Raw genomic sequence first — 16,782 nt, 5'->3', positions numbered from 1 at the left:
GCTACACAGCACTAAACTCAGCTGGGAAGCTCATGGACTGAGCTTGGGCCAGTGTACTACAAAATGATGTGGACATCTTAGTGGGACCAACTGGAAAGTGTGTTGGGGGAGAGCCATGTGAAACAAAAATCTTGTCTTGGTTGCATTACTCATGCTGAAAGGGCATGATTTCTGCTTTTCTTTAATGCCATGTTGAAGAAAACAAGTGCAGAACAGAAGGCAGACTAAGCTAATATGTTTTCAAAGAAAAGGGTAGTTTTCAAAGGAAAAGTTAATTTCAAGCTGTGGGATTTGATGTATAAAGAAAGTGAGGATTAGCAATGTGTGTCAGAGCAGAGTGGTGTAAACAGTGGAAAACAGGTAAATAGGGGAAAATCTTGCTGATGGGAAATTTTCCTGGAGGGAGCCATTTCAGAAGCCAGCTGAAAGCATGATCAAATAATGTTTTCAGCAGGGGTGGAAAGTATACAGCAAAAAGCATATTTATCCAAGCTCTCTGTAAACCACAAAAAAACCCTCTTGCCAGTTACAGCATAAGTCTTACCTGCTGCCAGGTCTGGACTGTGCTGGTACAGGACAAGATTCAGCTCAGCTCTCCTCCTTGGCCACTGTTTGCTGGGTCAGTCTTCAGCAGACGAGAATCAGGAAATTGCTGAATGATATCGCTGTTCATGAGCCTTATCATTTATTGACATGAGGACTCTGAGTTTATAAATCAAAAGATAGGTCTATACAGTCTGTCTAAGCTTTGCTGGGTGTTTGCGAGGAATTCATTATAAAGATGCTCAAATACTAAAGGATAAAACCAGCATTTCAGTCCCCCAGTGGGCTCTATTTTTTCAATCTTGCTTAATCTCTTATTCCCTTCCTGTATAGAAATACTAAATCAGTGTGGTTTTAAAATGTCAGGAGCTCAGTTTATTCTCCAGGCATATTCCTGCTTTGCCCTAGGCTGCTCCAGTTACAAGTCCTTGCAGAGTGTGCCTTAAAGTTCATGGTCAGATGTTATTTGCTAGCTGCTAATAGTTCCCACTGTCATCTTGGAGGTGACCTATATAAAATCCCTGAAGGTGACAGCTATTTACCCTTGGAAAGTGGTGGTGTGGAAGTACATCACATGTGTCAGTGAGAGGCACGATCCCATATCACCCACACAAGGTCCTGGCCCTGCGGCAGCAAAGCAAGCACATCTACGGTGGAGCAAGAACAAGCATCAGACCCCTGGAGAGAAGAGCATGCACATGATGTGACCCTCAGCTGTGTCTGTTGGTCTTCAGCAAACAGGAGTGTCTCAGGTCCTGCAGTGACTGGTGTTATCAGTCTGTCAGGAGGTGGGTGTAGCTGGCAGTCTTCCTTGCAAGAGCAGTGCTGGTTCTAAGCTGGTGGCCAAGGTACAAAGTCATGCCGAAATGGGTAAAGTGTCTCCCCATTGCCCATGGGCAGTTAAGCAGGAGCTTTGAAGCCCAGAAAGTGCCCAGAAATGCAGAGGTTGTAGTGGAACAAAGCAGTGCTGCTCTCAGCTAGTATGGCCATTTCAGCATCTACACAATGGGGCATAAAAGTTCTAGCTCAGCGAAGTCTTGAATACTCCACAGTGCTGCAATGAAGCACTGAGGAAATAGCAAACACCAGTAACAGCAAGACAGCTGCTGTCTTGCCACACAGTTTAAAATTTACATTTATGTATACATGTATATTTAAATTTATCTGTTCTTCAGTTAGACACTGAAGAAATGCAGCCTGTAAAAAAGTTAGCAGCAGAAATATTGCTGGAAAACTGCCTGGATGTTCTTGCTTCCCTAGTGCCCTTTACCCAATTCCCCTCTTCAGCTCCAAAATTTCCTGCAGATACAACAGGATCCTGCAAAGAAAGGAGAAGAGGTGCAGTATTTAAGTCCATTAAATTTTCAGTATCTTTTATACATGTACTGAAGCCCTAAGAACACACAAGATCTACCAAGGCCATTCATTCATTAGCTGCCTGGGAGGGTGCTAGCTAACATTCTCCAAAGTAGTATGCACTGTCTAGCTTTCTTGAGAGTCTGGAGCTCTCTCTGGGAGCACTTTGAGGCAGAGTTGTGGGCCTGAGGAACTCCTGACATATCTTCCCTGTATTACATGTGCAGGTGAGCCCTCTGCATGGGTTGCAGAGCCTCAACAGCCCTTCCTGTTTTCCAGGTAAGGCTTCTCCAGCACCCAGGCTGTAGCTTGCACACCCAGGCACAATTTTGCTCTCTTGTCTGAAGATGACACCATTGATGCCATTTTTCACCGGTGCTCTAGCAAAATGAGCAGGGACATCTTCCCCACAGCTTCCCTGCCACCCTCATGGAGGATGCTGGGGCTTTCCCCTCTGTCTCAGGGACCTCTCTCCAGCCTGCCAACCCAAAACAAGCTGGATAATTATCCAGGTGTGGCTACCACACATTATAAACAGGATTATCCCTATTATTTGCTGTGCCTTGTTGCACAGGTTGTCTGGAAATCCTCAGCTGGCATTGTAGTCTGTTTGAAGTGAGATAGTGATAGGCATTGTCATGCAATTTTGTAGCCCAAAACCACCTGTGTGTGGGCTCTGCATTCACCACCCCCTGTGCTGAGGGGCCTGTGAGGGGCCCACAGAGGATCAGATGGTGCTCTGTAATCAAGGAGAGCTTGTTACTGAGTTTCCTGTGTTTTTCGTTTCTGAGCTGCCAAGGTTGAGTAAATACACCCCATATGAGGAGCTGCTGTATGGAAAAAAGGGTGCTAAGGCATAGAAATGACACTGGAATGTGCCACAGCATCTGCAGCTTTGGAGTTGTGTATGCTACTTCTTGGGTTTTGCTTTTTCTTTTTAACAAGTGACTGAATGTGTTTGAAAGGGTGTTCTGCTTAAAACAGTGCAGAAAATTTTAAAATCTAAATGACTGAAACCATAGCCAATTTCTGTAGTCAGGACCCAGCCCAGAAGAGTAAATAGAGAGGTTGTGAGGAGTGAATTATCATCTGCCTGCTCTGAATGTCTGGGATATCACTGAGGGCTTACTGCAGGCCATGGCTTCGGTGTTGGCTTTACCTGCCTGAAAAACAGAAATTTAGCCAGGCAAGGAGCTAGCATCTGTCAGGTGAAAATTAATGGATCACCATTAATTAAGGTAAGGGTATCTCCAGCAGTTTTAAAGAAATATATATCTTCCCTCCTCTCCAGAAAAAGCACTATGCATTGCACAGAGCAGAAATGCAGAGCCTGTATCTTTATGCATTTATGATGCTTTTGATGGTCTCCACCTCTCAGCCAGGAAAATGGAGTGGATTCATCCCTTTTCTCTCCACTGCCCTGATGTCCTCTGCCACCTACTCTTCTTCCTCTTGTAAGAGTCTCAGGCTTATGGAGAGATATACTTCCCTCTAATTGTACCTGGCTAGGGCTGAGTTATTTAGTAAAGGTCCTATCAGACCAGAAAAATCAGTGCTCTTTTTGCCTTTGCTTGCCTCTTCTTCTTTCTTCCCCTCACTTCTAAAGATAGGTGATTTGCTGTGTCTTTCTCCTCCTTTATTCTGCCATACTACTCTTTCCATATGCTCTGTGTGTTATCTTTCTCTAATTCATGTTGACACTTACTACCCAGATCCTCTCCAAACTTATAAATCCCAAGTCAAATTTATGTTTCTAGAGAGCTTTTATTCTTTTTTTTTCTTTTTTTCTTTTTTTCTTTTCAAATATTATTATTTAAATGTTTTTGTAGGCTTTTTGGAACCAATTCATCATTGCCAAAAAGTTTTGCAGACCTAAACAAAAACCAAAAATATGAAGTAGACCAGCAAAATTATTTCAAAATAGTTTTGGAGGGCACTTAGGAAGGGGAGAGAAGTCTGCGGGTTTGAACCAAGTTTTTATACATTAATGATTGTAGTTCATTCAGCAGTGAAAATTTTTAATAATCATGTTTTTGCTATAGCTATTTAATTTTTTCAGAGTATCCACTATTATGCAAGATAGGATTGTTTAAGCTGTAGTAGTGGGACAGTTTATTCCATCCATTTTCTCAAGGCCATTGCTGCCTGCACACTCTGAAAATTTGCAGTGCTTCTCTTCCAAATACACCTATACCTTGGCAACAATTTAAAAAAAGACATGAATATAAAGGAAAAGGAGGATGCGCACACACACAGAAAAAAATTGTTTCGTGTGAGGATTATCTGGGGTTTGTCTAAGAGCGACAGCAGGATTTGTTCTGTGGTCCAGCTGATCAGGCAGACACCAGGTACTGCAAGAAGCACTTTTTTCCTGCTTCCATAGAGGGGATTGATTAATCTTAAGGCATACAATTAGCTGTCAGGACTATAAATTGCCCAGATTCCTCAAGCTAAAGGGAGAAAAGCCAACTGAGCAAAAAGCATCTGTCAAAGGATGGTGTGTTTTTATTTTCAGCAGGTGATGGGCCCACAGGAGACACCAACAAGGTAAGCAGAAAATTCTGAATGGAGAAAAATAGAGAAAACCATGATGACTGGTGGCAAAAGCAAAGGAACACAGGTAACTGGTGCTGCTTGGTCAGCCAGTCACTGTCCTGAAGGAAAACTGGACAGTGTTGCCGCACAGTGGAAAACTGCGACAGTGGTTGCAGCCCCTTGCTGCTCTCCCGTGTTGTTCTGAAAGCGGTGGTGAAGTGGTGCAGAGTGACAGCCTTTTCCAAAGGAGGGCTGGCAGACCTCCCTACCCTTCTTGGGGGTGGCCCCTCCCCTCCACACTTCATGTCTGTGCACCACACGAGGTCTCTCCATGGAGCAAATCCCCCCTCAGCATTTTTGCAGCCTGCACAAAACCATTACCTGGACTGCTCATGTGGAGCAGTGGGTGAGGCCTCAAGGCATGGGGGAAAAGGTGCCTGTGTGCTCCCACTGCTTCCTGTGCTTCCTTTTCCTCCCAGGAGGAGCAGAGGGGAGCAGATGTCTCCATAGGAGATCCCAACATGTCTGATGGTGCTGCAGCTCCCAAATGCCAGACTGCTGATCCAGAGATTTTGGTGTCTGAGGCACCTCCAGGTGCACCTGTAAAGGCATGGTCCTGTATTTTATTACAGAGATGGTACACCTACCAGCTGTTGTGCCATAGACAGTGGCACCCTGAGGTCTCAAACAACCTTGATGTTGTTTCTCAGAGCCACACAACAAGGCTGCTAGATGGTTTTTTTCACATTGTCCAGGCATTAACTTCCACCGTCAGTGGCTCTGGACCCAACAAGACAGCTACCTTGGACTAGAATGCTGCATCTCTGAGCCCCTGCCCTTCCACACAGCTCCCATTCTGCCTCCATCTCCCCCATCCTGCAAGCAGAACCACACACCTTGTGAGGACAAGGTCTATATATAATTAGATGACAGCCACAGGGGCACCCAATCTCACAAACCACGGAGTGCCTTGATGAAGAATTTTCCAAAGGAAAATCAGACGTCACTAAAACAGCTGCTTCTCCCCAGCATTTTCAAACAACTCTCCCTCCCTCTAGGGCTGTAATGGGGCTGCAGCTCCATCCAGGATCAGACCCAGGCACTTTACTGTTCCTAGTCATGTTTCCTCACTTTACCGCTGCCACAAAGCCACAGTGGAGAGGATAATCTGCACACACCAAGTAGGAGGAGGAGGAGTTAGAGCTCATTTACCATCTTGGAGGCAAAATGCCTTGCCAGACAGGGATTGTAAATCACAGATCCCATTAGCAGGCTTAGGGGAGAGAGATGAAGAGGGCTTACTTGCCCACACTACAGTCCTGGATATGAAAAGGACCTTTTCAGACAAGGAATGCTGACGACCAAGTTCCAGAATGCTGGTACCTGCCAAGCCCAGATCCCCCAGCATACTGAAATCCCTATGGCAACTCTGTTCAGAAAGAAAAAGTGATGGAACTGCCACAAATTGTTTGGGGAAAAAAACAACAAACAGCAATACTACATTTGAATGTAAAACATCCCCAGAGAGAAACACAAAATACCTCTGGTTTGGCCAGGTTGACAAATGTTGAAGAGTTGGTGAAACATGTGCTGACCCTGCCTCTAGTGGGCCTCTGCTGGGCCTTCAGACAAGACCACTCCAGAGAGAAATGCCCTAAAACATTGTGCTCCTTCTCCAGTAGGCTACATCATTGTATTTTTGTTGTTAATATAGCCTCTGATTCTGTAGGAACAGTTTTCTTAAATGTCAAGGGCCACTCTCTCAAGGCTCAACTATACTTATGCTACATGAACATATTTTAAAGCAGATGCAAATGTCCCTATAAATATTAATAGTATAAGAACAGGGGCCTCTAAAAAATTACTAGATAATAGTAATTTTGAAGACTACGTGGCATCAAGTATGGGATTTGTGAAAATTGTTTTGCAGTAGTAAATATTTTGGAGCCTGAGCTAAACTCATACTTTAGCACTTACAGTTTTGCAATTACTACATGGAAATATATTCTTCCATGAGATCTAGTTCTAAAAAGTACATTCAATGTGAGTGAACACACAGAATATCCTGGAAATATAGATGTAATTCATGAGATCACTAGTAACATTTATCACAGTTCATTAGCTATCTAGGCCTGAACAGTGTTGGCTCAATAAGCCAAGCAGTCAGGATATGCAACAACGTGGGGAGGAAAAATATCCCTCATGTAGATGTTGAGCAGATTTGCAGTGTCTCGAGCACAGTGACTGTAACTTACCTCTGCACTCCAATTTGATTCCTTTGCACCAGACCCCATGTCCCAAACTGAAGTTGAATGGGACAAGTCATTTATCTCTCCCTGTAATTCTTGGGGAGAGACACAAGGCTTCCTGGGCGAAGTAAAATGAGACAATTCCTCTGGTTGCATTTGTTGCTTAAACTGGTCACAGGCTGATGCTTTGGGGTTTTCAGTAAGGCTGTCCGGAATTTCAGTCTTCTGGAAATATTTCAGGGTTTGCTGAAAAAAAAACCTGTCCCACTTCTAAAGAAAAACTGAAGAAACTAAAGACATTTCTCAGCTAATCTGGGGAAAAGAAAAAAAGGCAACTGTTGGAATAACACACATAATTTAGATCTGGCTAAGAGTCTTTTGGTTTAGCAAAAACAAAATCCTCTGATGAGGGTGGAATTATCTAGAGCAAATAATTCTAGTGGACAATTCCCCACTCCTATCCCTCTTAGATCCTGTATCTTTCTTCCCGTAATTGAAATATAAGCCAAAAATTATTGCACAACCAAAGAGAGTGAAAAAAGAAACTCTTGAGCCATGGCATTGAGTAAATGTCACCTGAGTCAACAAAGAGTCCAACAGATGGAGGTTTTAACATTGTTTTTTCGAATTCATCATTAATTTATTTTTAAAAATAAAGACCGTAAGTCTTCCTAGAACAGATTGTTTTTCTGCCTGTCATGATTCATTAAACCGGTACAGAATGAGATCATTATTATTTAAGTTAGCATTTTTGAGACTGCCAAATATCCTCCAAGTACTTCCTGCAGCTGGGACTGCAAGCATTGTCCTTGGAGCTGGCAGCCTGCTTGCACCATATCCTGGTCCAAGGGCTCCTTGTGCCTCTGGCTAGCAGCACTGCCATGCCCATGCACCCCTGCTTTAGTGGGTCACTTTACCTGCTCTTCAGGCAGCAGCAAAATTGGAAGCTGACTTCAAGCTGCAAGGCTTGAGAGTCTGTGGAAGTAAGCACCAGCAGAAATGCACAGCCATCTCCTTGAGGAGCTAGGGCTGGAAAATTCTTCTCCAAAATTCTAATCCAGGCTGAGCTGCCTGATTACTGGAACAGGGCAGTTACTGGTGCCTTTGGGTAAATCAGGACTTCCCTCACCCTCTTGCAAATTCCCACATTGTCGAGCCAAAGGATGCAGCAAGCAGAGCAGCAGCCACTGGAGACAGGTTACCAAAAACAGACATTTGCCTTTTTAATTTATTTTTGGTGTAATTTCTTGACTTCATTATTGAAAAAACAATGACATAAGGGGCATGATGTAGCAACAGAGAAGACAGAAGTGGGTAAAAGCAAAAAAGACAATGACATATTCATGTAGGGAAAAAAAAAAAAAAAGAGCTGGCAGTAAAGGGGAATTCACAAATTACCTGATAGAAAGGCACATAGCTATTCCCTAACCCCACAACCACTCTGAGAGTTCTCTGACACATGAAGGATACCAAAAGGAGAAAAAAACCACCCAAAAAGTCAAGCAAAAAACAAACCACCACCCCAAATTACAGCAATTACTTCATCAGAGCATTTTCACTTCCTACTCTGTGAGAGAGAAATTCCCCAGGTCATCTGACCTCTGTTGAAACTACACCAGGAAGAGGAGCAGCGGCAGTCGACAAGTGCAGGGCGTTCTCCGGCTGTACAAAAGCCTCCCATGTGTGGGCCAGAGCTCAGAGCAGCGCAGGGATGTGCAGGTGTGCATTCACATAGCAAGGTGAGCTGCGAATATCTTGCCAGCTAGATAATTTCTTGCACAGCTCTCTGGTCCTGTGCAGCCTGGCAGACCTTTTGCTTTTCCTTTCGCTGCTTGTTTCCAAACATGCCTCCAGAGCAGAGCATCTGAGGAGCTGTTTCCCCACCTACTGTTTCCTCACGTGCTTCTGAAAGCAGCTCTCTCCAAGAAGAGGTGGTGACTGGCAGCGTGGTGGGAATAATGGCAATGAGGACATGGATTGAGCCAGTGGTTGCGGGTTCCCAAGTGGCCAGTGCCTTCTACGACACAGCACTGTTGCTGGTAGTGAAGAACTACTACAACCAGACCAACAGCACTGCTCCCTCCCACGTCCTGGAAGATGCTCAGCAGAAGGCTGTATCTAACTTTTATATCATCTACAACCTAGTTCTGGGCCTGAGCCCGCTGGTGTCAGCCTATGGCTTGTCCAAGCTGGGGGACAGGATACATAGGAAGATCCCCATCTGCTTCCCTCTTCTTGGTTATTTGGGCTCCAAAACTCTCCTGCTCCTCCTGATTCTGCTGGGCTGGCCAGTGGAGGTGATGTATGGGGCTGCTGCCTTCAATGGGCTGACAGGAGGCTTCACCACACTTTGGGCAGGCATCATGGCTCTGGGATCCCTGGGGTCCTCTGAAAGCAAGAGGTCTCTGCGGCTCATCATTATTGAACTGGTGTACGGCCTGGCTGGCTTTCTGGGAAGCATGGCATCTGGCTACCTCTTTGTTGGCTTCAATGACCGCTATCGAGAAGGCACCGTGCTGGTGTGCTGCAGCATTGCTTGCTATGCCTTCTGTCTCCTCTACAGCATTTTTGTCCTCACAGTCCCCAAGCCAGCAGCTTCCTGCCCAGCCAAAGACAAGAGTGCAGGGCAGGTGGGTGGTCAGCTACCAGAAGCAGCAATAGCAGGCAGTTCCCAACCTTCAGAGGGCAGCATCTCCACTCCAGTATCACCCTCGAAACTCATCATCATCCTGCTGTTTGTGGCAGCAATCCTCTATGACCTGGCTGTGGTTGGCGCAATGAATGTACTCCCACTGTTCTTGCTCAGGGAACCATTAAGTTGGAATGCCGTGGAGATCGGCCACGGCAATGCTGCTGGGTATGTGATCTTCATTACCAGTTTCCTAGGGGTACTCGTGTTCTCCAGATACCTGAGGGATATTACCATGATCATGATTGGAGTAGCATCGTTCAGCGCTGGCATTCTCATCATGGCCTTCGTGCGGTGGACATTTTTGTTCTACATTGGTGAGTTGAACAACCACTCACATGAGCAAATACACGCTGACAAAGGGGTGTTTCAACATCACTGGAAGAGCTTTTTGCTTTGCTTCATAACAAGTCTGCAAGCAGGGAGTTAGGCAGACCATCACATGGGCAATTTGGAAGAAAGCATTCTTATTATTCCTTTCCCCACATCTCCCTTAGTACTCTTAAGACTCAGCACTGTACAATATCCTGAGGAGTCATACGCTCCTGCCAAGGGTTAGTTTAAGGCCCAGTGACTTGTAATTCATCAGTTGCTCATGGACCATATCTTAGCAGAACAATGTTCACACTCTGGGGGACTGGGAATGGTTGCTGACTCCCTGTACTAGTAGGACCTCATCACTGCAGCCATAGGAAGCACTTGCTCCTTCTGAGGTAAGGCTCAAGGCTACAAGAGAAGCAAAATGGCAAAGGCTTCCTATTATGTAACATCTTAAGATGTGATTTATTTTTGTCATATGAAAGCACTTACAGCTGATGGGAAACTTAATGGAATATTGGAGCTGTAAATATCACAATAATATAGTTTATAAATCTCACACTGTACATAAATTACTAAGGGACAGGTAATAATAGGTGGGGCAGCATCCCATGATAAAGGAAAGGCAAGTTTACTTTTGGGAGGTAATCTATGACAAAAAGCAAAATCCAAGAACTGCATTCATTGTGGCAGAGGTATTTCACAGAGTATCCTCTATTGCATGGTTTAAGGTTTTGCTTCTTAAACTTGAGAAAGACCTTGGAGATAAATGTCCTGAAGAAAAGAAGATTTTTGTGTCTGTCCCTATAGGGAATGGGAAATTGAAAAATTAAGCAAAGTTGTTCTAAAGGGAAATATGATAAGATATTGTATTTGTGTACTAAGCCAAACACTGAGTGAAAATTTTAAGAGCTTTTGTTTGTTTAGCCAATCAAGTTGGGGAATAAAAAATTTAAAAAAACAACATAAAAAACCCAAACATTGCTTAATAAGTCAGCTCATCTTCATCCTGAAGACATGCTGCTATGCAGTGTGTAGGATGCTTATTCCCTGCACTGCAGAGACACCTTGGTACACTAGATATGGACCAAATCGTCACTGAAGCTGGTGCGGCTGACAGGAAGGTAATCCCAGCTCCCTAACATTTTCACAGTAGAGTCAGGCTAGAATACTGCAAGCCAGAAGCACCTAGATACAAGACAGATGTAGTGTTATAAAGGTACTGTTCCTGTCAAGGCTGTGTAGCACAAGTGGCTCTCTCTGCAGGTTCAGACTTAAATGTTCATCCTCAGTCTCTCAAAGGAGAGTGAGGATCCCATCTACGCTGGGATGTCTGGCTGAGAACAAGAGACTGTGTCTAGCTTGGGCATAACACCTCTGCTAATGGGAGCAATAGGTGGCTAATCTGCCTTGGATGAAGTAAGGAACCACATCTTTTTAGCACTCAGGGAATGAGAAAAAGTGAAGCAAGGTGCCCGGACAAGCCAGAGGCATGTAATCTTCAAAAGCAGTGGTTGTGTTGGGTCACAAAGAGCAGGTACTGGTGATAACTCAAAATTCATTGCATTACAGCACGGGCAGTGATGCTCTTTGCCCTCATCCCCTTGCCAACCATCAGGTCCATGTTGTCCAAGCATGTTGAGGGATCATCCTACGGTGAGTATTTTGGTTACCTTACCAACCAAAACCCACTTAAATTCCTTTATTCAGCCTAGAGTACCAAGAGAAAGGTAAATTATTGCTGTAATCTGTGCTTTGTGTAATTATACCAGAACAGATGATACCACAAACAGGAAGGGAGAAGCAGAGAAACTTGTTGGACAAGATTCTCACATCCAATCTTCTTGTCCTTGGTTGCATCATTATTTATCCACTGAATTTTCAGCACATACTTCAAAAGATTACAATCAGTATATAGTTCAAAGGTGGGGAAAATAGCTGAGGTGCTGCTCAAAAACACAGTACTGCAGGACATCGAGTTGAAGCACTGTGATATTCACACCATTTATATCTGGCTTCTTTTACTTCCAGTTTTGGAAGGATGGATTATTTTCATCTTTTTTTCAGTTATGCTCTCTAAACATTTCTTCAGGTCTTTGGCTGTTTGTTCCTGTCAGGCATGATTTAACTACAAAGAGTAAGTTTTGCATAAAAAAAAGATCCTTCTTGGAACAGCAGCTGGATTTTTTTTATCATTAAAATATGTGTGGGGTTTTTTTCATTAAAATATGTATTAAAAATTAGTAAAATGCATTTTACAGCAACATATTGAGACCTACCATTTTTGGTCCAATGAGCTAGATAAAGACACAAGATACAGGACTGGCCATTGATTCAAACAGTACCACAAGCCCACAACTCCTCAGACCTCCTCCAAGCATGTTTCCTCTGCATCCTTCACATCCTTTTCCTTTCTACCCTATGAACACGACACTGCTCTGCCACCAGCTCACTCCTACTGCTTGTGCTCCCTCAACATCCACCACAGCAAAATCATCTACCTGCCGCAAACAGCACAGCTCATACTCCAAATTAATCACTATAAATCAAATGTTTTAACCTCCACCTTGAGCCATATGGGCTGTGCATGATAACAGCATCAGCCCAGACCTCAAGTAGGACTGTGCAGCAGAGCAGCACTTGCTTTCTGCTGTCTCATCTCCTTGGCTGGTGGCTGCTGCTGCCGAGTGGCTGCAGAAGGCTACCAGGGCAGCAAGCTCAGCACACAGCCCTGACCTTGCCCTCAGTCTGCAAGTCCCAGCAGGGCTGGATTACTTCCCTTTCACCCATTTATCATGACAGAAACCCTTCAGTAAAGAGTGGTTTCAACTAGAATTCAATTTCTGCCTTTCTTCCATGAAATATCATACAAATGACACACACATCCCTATTTCAGGCATTAGTGTAATTTCAACCCTGTGAACCACTTTTCTGGTCTAGGCCACAAGCAGACCCTGACTAAAATTTCTCCTGCCCTGAAGAGGTCAGCTCTAGACTATTTTTCTACCTCTAGGAAAACGAAACACTTACTGATTTATTGCTGCACTTACAAGCAGCTACTTTTATATGTAGATTTATATATGTATGTTTAGGTAAACAGTTTTCCAGTTGAATCTTTCATCCGAAGCCTAAAAGAAGGAAAAATAATTTGTGGTCTAGAGCAGAATTCCATTCTAGAACAGAAGCAGGTACAAGCTCATGCCATCTGGTGTTAGTGGAGCAATTTTTACACAATTGTGATCCTGGACTTGTCAGGGAGGTACCACAGCTGGTTTGTTAATCTCCAGTAACAAACTGTGTTCTTGTTTTACAGGTAAGGTGTTTGTCCTGCTGCAGCTGTCTTTAGTCACCACGGGAGTAGTGACATCTACAGTCTACAACAAGATCTACCAAAACACACTGGACTGGTACAGCAGCTTCTGCTTCATTTTGTCTTTTCTAGTTGGCTGCCTGAGTCTCATCCCTTTAAGGTAAGAAATAGGAAAGATTTTCGTCAAAAGGACACATTGTCTTTTCTCTGTGCTTCCTGATTCTAGGTCTAAAGTACATCATTCAGATAGGAAAGTATTTTAAAAAGAAAAAATTCGCCCCCACCAACTGAATAATAATAAAAAAAAAGGCAAAAAAAAAGAAACTTGTAGAAATTAGTTGACAAATATCAAGGAGATTCAAAGAATGAAAGTAGCAATGTCTAGCCAGTGTCTTTTATCTTATTTTTGTTTAATGTAACAGGAATTGCTGTAGGAAGAGTATTTGGCACTTTAAAAGCTAATAATCCCAGGGACAAAGCATTTACACAAATGTGCTTGATACTGTGAAAATAGCAGTAAGAAGAATGAAGGAATAACCCTACACAAAGTAAAGTGTGTTTTTTAAAAAAAATTCCATTATATATTGCTTACCCATTGTGACAGAAAAGAATAATCTGAATCTCCTCAAGTGTTTCAAAGATAAACCATCACCACAGTGAAGGAAAACTTTTACTTTTTTAAAAAACTTTTACTTTTTAACTTTTTTTACTTTTTACTTTTCTGGTCCACTGAATTCACTCAACTGTACCACCATGGAGGGACTGAGAGGAACAATGTCAGGAACAACTTTTAAGCTCAAAACCAGCTAAATTTGAAGAGAGAAAGCTGGAACAACCCCTTTATCTACTTTTACAGAATTTTTGAAGGATCTCCCTCCATATCTCACTTTGTCCATTAGAGCCTCCCCAAGACTCTCCAGCTTCTTACATTACTAGAAAGATTTTCTGTATGAAGTAAACTGTGATAATGTCTGTATTTAGTCCATATAACAATATTTTCATTCAGATATAAGGCATGTACTGGATAGGCTAACACCTGATTCCAGGCAAAATTCTTGCCTAGCTCTGCTGTAGTTTAAAAAAAATATAGTAGTACGAAGTCTAAAAGCACTATATATACTGACTTCAGTGGCAACACTCGGAGAGGAAGAAAAAGCAACACTAAGGAAAGCTCTACCATCACCCCTGTTTTATCCAGAGGCTTTCTGGGCCTGTGAATGCATTTGACAACCATTGTCTTCAGGACTACTAGTGTGGGGAAGGCTATATCCTACTTACCATTCCCCCGGCTCTGCTTTCCTCCTCAGATCTCCCAGACACAAAAGACTTCTTTCTTATGTGCAACCCTCTCTTTAACCGGGGTTGCTGCTAGCTATTCAAATGCTTTTTAATATAGGTTCCAAACAGAAGTACCATTATCAATACAAACATGGGTTAATAAAGGATGACAAATGGTGCCCGTGTCACTGCTTGTACACAAGAAAGGCTGGTACAAGGATTGAGAGGAATCCCAGTAGCACTCAGCCAGCTCCAGACACCCCAGCAAAGTCTAGAACATAGATGTGGGAAGGGCAAACTGCAGTTTGAGAAGCTAGTTAGCTAATTCTTATTTTCTGCATGTTTTATTATTCTTTACAGCTTTGTGGCCATCAAACAACGGTCAACCACTGGCTCCCTTGAGATTCTGACTGAGTAACAGAGGCATCTTCTCATTGTTACCATTAGTCCCTACAGTTACCAACACAACAGGACACATAGCATTTGTTTTTCCATTTCACAGCATGCCACAACCTCTTGGCCACTAAGCTTGCCCAGGAAGAGATGTTTGCCTTGTTAGTTCTGCAGCACGCACCCCATCCTGCAGCAAATGTACATTGGTTATTGCACACCAGCAGTCCTTAGAGCATTCTGCTAGGCTGGTTAGCAATACCAAAGAGAGACAAGAATATAAGCTATAAATGAAAATGGCATTTCTAGACACATCATTCAGGGTGGAAGTGTAAAGCAGAGGATCAGTTTTCCATTAGTTCCTTCTTGTCTGTTAATTTAGAAATCTCAGGGCAGTTGTGTGACTTTGGCTGAGGAAACAAGGCTGCAAGCCACATGCCATGTGCACAGGGCCATCAGCAGGATACACCAGCTCTCCACCTCCCGTAGATGTTATCAGCCCAGCCAATTAACGTTACATACAAGACCATTAGAGAAATACCACAGTAAAAATATGTAAGATTAACAGAACTTTAGTAATCCTTACAATAAAACACCCCTGAACAGATGTTCATGACCCTGATTTACGGGAGATTGTCCCACTGTCCCTAGACAGTCCTTCAACAGAGCTCATGCAAGGACTAAGAGCTAATGCTGGTGTTTCAGCTCACACCACCAAGATGTGCTACTCCTGTAACAGGTTACAAACAGGTAAGTGCAGCACACAGCTCCTACAGGATTTATGAAGGTATAGGCACACCGATACCACGTAATAGGCACCACGCTACCTCAGCTTTAATCTGGGTTGGAAGGGAATTTCATACAACACAGCAAGTACCTTGAGATGATGTCGCATTAATCCAAACATGAGTTAAAAGTCTGGCATGTCTCACATGGGATGTGTCTGCTTAAATGCTAATTGAACTAAGAAGGATTAAGCAGCTTCCAAGGTCCTGGACTAAGTAATGGGAAGTTAAAAGCCCTTAAATAACTGAAATAATCTGGAGGTAAATCAGGCAGATTCACTTTGAGCCAGAGGAATAGCAAGCAGAAGTTGTTTCATCATTACACAGTTCCTTGCTCTGAGGAAGTTGCTGCCACCCTGTTGTTTCCCTGCCCCCCCTGCCCAATCTTTCCTCAGGTCCTTCAATCTCAGTACCAGAAGTAATGCAGAAACAGGTCAGATAATTTCTAGCTAGATCAACTGGGGAAGAAGATTTTAGGGGAAGATATTTCTGCAGTAAAATAGTAAGCTGCTTAGCAAAATAAGCACACACATTATTCCACCAGTGAAGACTGGAAAAAAAATGAAACTTTATTCTAAGTAAAGGAGTAATCTTTTATACATTTATTGGTCCATTCCATTAAATTAATTGAGGTAAACAAATGGTGCATTTAAAAAAAATTTACACACTAATAGAGAATTACAAACAGTTTTACCTCAAAGCATTTTTCTCCATCAATACTAGCTCCATAGTAAACAATGCACAAAGTATATTTAAACAGATATATGAAAGGGTATAGAAACATGCCAGCACCAGAAGGCAAGACAACATTTCCTAGCCTGCGAGTCAGAACAAGAGCATAGATGCCAGATTTGACTAAGTAAAGGAAGCAAAAGCTTCCTTCCCAGTTTTACATCATTTACTAGCTAATTCACACAGAGGTGTCTTTTCACAGCTTTCATTTTATATTTTAATGGTATGAACAGTGACTCTAGTTCTGGTGAGTGGGTTTATAGAATGAAAGCAGAAGGGTCTGGTCAAGGAACCGGCACTGTTTTGGTCCCCATCACTGACACTTTCAACACAAGTGTGTGAAGCTCACAGACAGCTTGCCTTCATCTGCATGGCCAAACTCTCCAGACCTTATAGATGGAAAGTGGGATGCAGGCACAGAAAAATGAGAACAAGGATGGTGTTTCTTTATTTTTGTGTACTGTAGACAAAAGCCCTTTGGCTCTTATTGTAAGACTGGCCCTCAGCAATCTGTCTCCTTGTGCAGTGGGAATGTTGCACTGGCCACAATGCTACAGCTTAATCTGAAGGTATGGATACATATCCCAGCACCAGGGT

The 16,782-nt window shown here is 43.2% G+C and overlaps 1 protein-coding gene across 1 annotated transcript; it reads left to right on the top strand.

Annotated features, from left to right (window-relative positions):
• Positions 1-6,240: 6,240 nt before the first annotated feature.
• Positions 6,241-15,276, top strand: SLC46A2 (solute carrier family 46 member 2). The gene is made up of 4 exons (XM_019009215.2): positions 6,241-9,689; positions 11,263-11,346; positions 13,004-13,160; positions 14,639-15,276. The coding sequence occupies exons 1-4, from the start codon at positions 8,642-8,644 to the stop codon at positions 14,694-14,696; spliced, it is 1,347 nt and encodes a 448-aa protein (XP_018864760.1). The 5' UTR covers positions 6,241-8,641; the 3' UTR covers positions 14,697-15,276.
• Positions 15,277-16,782: the final 1,506 nt, after the last annotated feature.

This window comes from Parus major, chromosome Z (genome assembly GCF_001522545.3).
Source record: "Parus major isolate Abel chromosome Z, Parus_major1.1, whole genome shotgun sequence".
In the NCBI taxonomy this organism is placed as follows: domain Eukaryota; kingdom Metazoa; phylum Chordata; class Aves; order Passeriformes; family Paridae; genus Parus; species Parus major.
Note: the sequence above shows the minus strand (reverse complement) of the source record. Positions and strands in the feature narration are given on the sequence as shown.